The following is a 3396-nucleotide window of genomic DNA, read 5'->3' as shown; positions in this document are numbered from 1 at the left end:
CACAAAATCAATTCTAACTTATCTGTCGAGATGACCTGAGCGGATAATCTCAAGCTGCCAGCGGAGCTGGTTCTGCCAAGCTTCTGATGGTTCAAGTCGTAGAGTTGATGTGGTGCGTAGTAGAATCGGGAGTGGATCACTGAGTCATGAAGGCAATTCACCGAGTAAGATGCCAAGGCCTGTGTTTTAACGTAGTTTCCTTGAAACAAATTCTCCCCACCTCCGGCTATAATTCAAAGTTCTCTCGAGCTATATGTTTCCCAGGATACAATGCCAGAACCACGCACTAGTTATTCATGGTGAACTAAGAATGCACTTGAGTGCTATCACTAGTAGTTCAATCGAGCGGATACACGACTAAGAGAAAAGAATCAGGGAACAACAGTGAAGGAATTCTTTTGCTATTACTTTCACTTTCGCGTTCGCTTATCTTCCGCTATTCTCTCCTTTGCTGCTATTCTCTCCTTTGCTTAAAATCCAACATCCTTATATAGGAGCTCTCACCTTACCTGCAATGAAGGACCAAATTATGGTCATTTAATGTTAGATTTAATGTCTCCATTAATGAGTTTAATGTCTTCATTAATGTCAAAACGTTATCGAATCATTATTAATGATTTAATATCTCCATTAATGAGTTTAATGTCTTCATTAATGTCAAAACATTATCGAATCATTATTAATGAGTTTAGTATCGTCATTAATACTAAGACATTACGAAATCACCATTAATAAGTTTAATATCGCCATTAATGTCGAGATGTTGCATAATTGTCATTAACTTCATATTAATGTTTTCATTACCATCTTGAGTTGGTAGTAAAATAAGATTCAAGTGGCAAAATGTTGGTTCATTCTTTTGGACAAATTTTGTCTTGATCAGTCAGACATTCAACGTGCGCAGGTCATGCTCATACATGAGTCAACTTGATTCAGTGTAAATTCGGGTCCTATATTTGTATCCCTCCCCCTTGCACACCCATGCGTGAGAGAGAACATCTCCCCATATTTACAATATCAATACATATGCCTAATTTAAATCAACAATACTCCTAATATAAGTCTAAAAACTCATGCACAATAAAATTCTTCTTCTTTTTTTTTTCTATTCAGATTTCCAGTATAAATTATCATATATCCACAGCACCATACAAGAGAAAGAAGGTACACAATAGGACAGATGTAAAAGAATAATAAAATTCTTCATTAATTGATTTCCCGTGATATACATATAAATAAAGAAAATAAGTACTACGTTCTAATTTTGAAGTTTGAATAATTCTCTTTTTACCCTGCCTCCTCCAATTGCCCTTGTACTCGCACAGCCAGCCTCCTCCATCAACTCCCCTTAAACAGCTGTTCGACTTATCTCGATTTGTTCGAGGATGACTATCAACGACACAATGAAGGCGAAATCCTGATTCGGATTCACTGTTATTTCCAATTTTTCACTTGCAAAAACTACCGTCTTGCGATTCATCTGCGGTATTAATTAATTAATTAATATAGTTGAGAAAGAAAAGAAAAAACTTTATTCTGTTTGTTTACGCTTGCTTACTTGAGCTATGATTTCATCAGTTTCGCCAATACAAATGGTGCATGTCTTGCTTCTTGAAATTATTTTAAAGTCACAGGGGGCACCTTCGCGGGTGTTGGTGGCCAAGACCACATCAAAGTTGTTCTTCCGCTGGAATATCTTGGAGGCTCGCACTTTGAACAACAGATCGTTCGGGCTGGTGCTGTCTCCTCTGAATACGTTCCATGTTTCGTGCCTACTGAATGCCTAAAATTAACAAGAAGTTACCGATCGAGCGTGAGTATAATTTTAAGGGCAGGATAAATTTCTTATGCTGAATTAAACCTTGTTCGTACCTTCGGCTTCATGGTGAGGAGAGGGGCGCCGGCGGCGTCGAGGAGGAGGCAGCGGGTGCTCAAGAAGAAACCATTCACCTTGAGAACCAAGTCGCCGTTGGTGTCTTTGACCTTGTAAAGGTCGTTCGTGGAGAACAAACGGCTAGTGTCGGTGAGCGTTAAATTGATGGCGTACGGAACGGTGAACTGCCGGCCGACAACCACCACGGCAGGGGCAGCATCTCTCGCCGTGTTCTGATATTCCGCCATGGTTGTTTGCTAGCTGCTGCACAAGGCTCTGTGAAGGTTTTGTGATTCAGTACTAATGGTGAGATCTGTTGTGCCTTCTAGTCTTGTTAAATAAATATCTCAACGTGAATGTAAACACGGGCGGGCGGGAAGTCAAGTCAGCGTGGTAATATTTGAAAATTCAATTGCGCGTGTCTTATCTTCTAGTTTGCGTACCGCAATAGGACAGCCGGAGTTCTGGATTGTATTGCAGCTTCTGGGAAATATCTTGTTGGACATATTTGGATTTTTATTTTTATTTTGTGTATTTTTTTATATAATCCAGTATCGGCCCGGTCCGAAAGCTCCGGCCCGGTCAGACGGAAATAAACTATAGATGCTTCATTAAGCTATCAAACGCTTTGCGGGCTTCACCATTACCTGGAGACTGTTGAAGAACAGATTGGTTGCATATTGTGGAGATAATTTCGTGTGTATAATTAATAAGATAAATTTTAAATTCTTTTACGAGATAATTTAAAGTTTTTATTTATTTATCTAAACTTTCTTAAATCAAGTTCCAAAATTATCAAATAATATATCACATGATCATATCTAAAAATTACAAAGATAGAATACTAGGCACGACGACTTGATAATTGACTAATGGAAGATCTCTTACTCTACTGAAAAGCTTCCTTTCAATTCTGCACACACGTAGATAAGCTAATAAAACGTCAATGCCTAGAAACCAAGGGGAGTCGCCAACAAAGATCATTCGATGCTCAAGTCAGTATCAATCCGGATGAGTGAAAGAAGAACAGTGAGGAATGTGCGCACAAGAGTAAAGTTCAAATGTTCAGAAAGCGTACATTCACCACGGAGAAGACTCCCCTTTTATATACCACCTCTCAAAACCTCCGTAATTATGAGGTGGCAAAGTATGTCAAAGTTTATTAGGCAATATACAATAATTATCCGAGGAATCTTCCATTTATCTATATGTATACATCTTTTGTTGTTTATACCTTCTGTTATTACTGAGGTTAATGAAGGAATATACCGTTATAAATGATTTTCTAATGGGAGACACGATAGTCCCTGAAAAAGTTTTCAGAAAAATATTCTCTGACACATAGTTATTATTCTGATAAGTTGTTGAGATTCTCTGATTATGCTATTAGTTGAGTATATCTCGACCGACCTATAAGGTCGACCGCCTTTATGCGGGTACTTGTATTAAGATGCCTTATATAATGAAGGTCATGTAGAAATTCGCTCGATAAATAATAAAATCCTTTGGACATGTTGGAAATT

The 3396-nt window shown here is 38.2% G+C and overlaps 1 protein-coding gene across 1 annotated transcript; it reads right to left on the bottom strand.

Moving 5' to 3' along the window:
• Positions 1 to 1074: 1074 nt before the first annotated feature.
• On the bottom strand, positions 1075 to 2178 carry LOC122034737 (protein LURP-one-related 15-like). Its single transcript, XM_042594076.1, has 3 exons — positions 1873 to 2178; positions 1559 to 1783; positions 1075 to 1480 (listed from the first exon to the last, which is right to left on the bottom strand). The coding sequence occupies exons 1-3, from the start codon at positions 2119 to 2121 to the stop codon at positions 1349 to 1351; spliced, it is 606 nt and encodes a 201-aa protein (XP_042450010.1). The 5' UTR covers positions 2122 to 2178; the 3' UTR covers positions 1075 to 1348.
• Positions 2179 to 3396: the final 1218 nt, after the last annotated feature.

Source organism: Zingiber officinale, chromosome 11B, assembly GCF_018446385.1.
Source record: "Zingiber officinale cultivar Zhangliang chromosome 11B, Zo_v1.1, whole genome shotgun sequence".
NCBI classification, from domain to species: domain Eukaryota; kingdom Viridiplantae; phylum Streptophyta; class Magnoliopsida; order Zingiberales; family Zingiberaceae; genus Zingiber; species Zingiber officinale.
Note: the sequence above shows the minus strand (reverse complement) of the source record. Positions and strands in the feature narration are given on the sequence as shown.

Excerpts from the sequence above, each read along its gene's own strand:
- LOC122034737 (XM_042594076.1), bottom strand. The coding sequence starts at position 2,121 with ATGGCGGAATATCAGAACACGGCGAGAGATGCTGCCCCTGCCGTGGTG. Across the intron at positions 1,784-1,872 it reads TCCTCACCATGAAGCCGAAG|GCATTCAGTAGGCACGAAAC; the intron begins GTACGAACAAGG and ends TGTTAATTTTAG. Across the intron at positions 1,481-1,558 it reads CTGATGAAATCATAGCTCAA|ATGAATCGCAAGACGGTAGT; the intron begins GTAAGCAAGCGT and ends TTAATACCGCAG.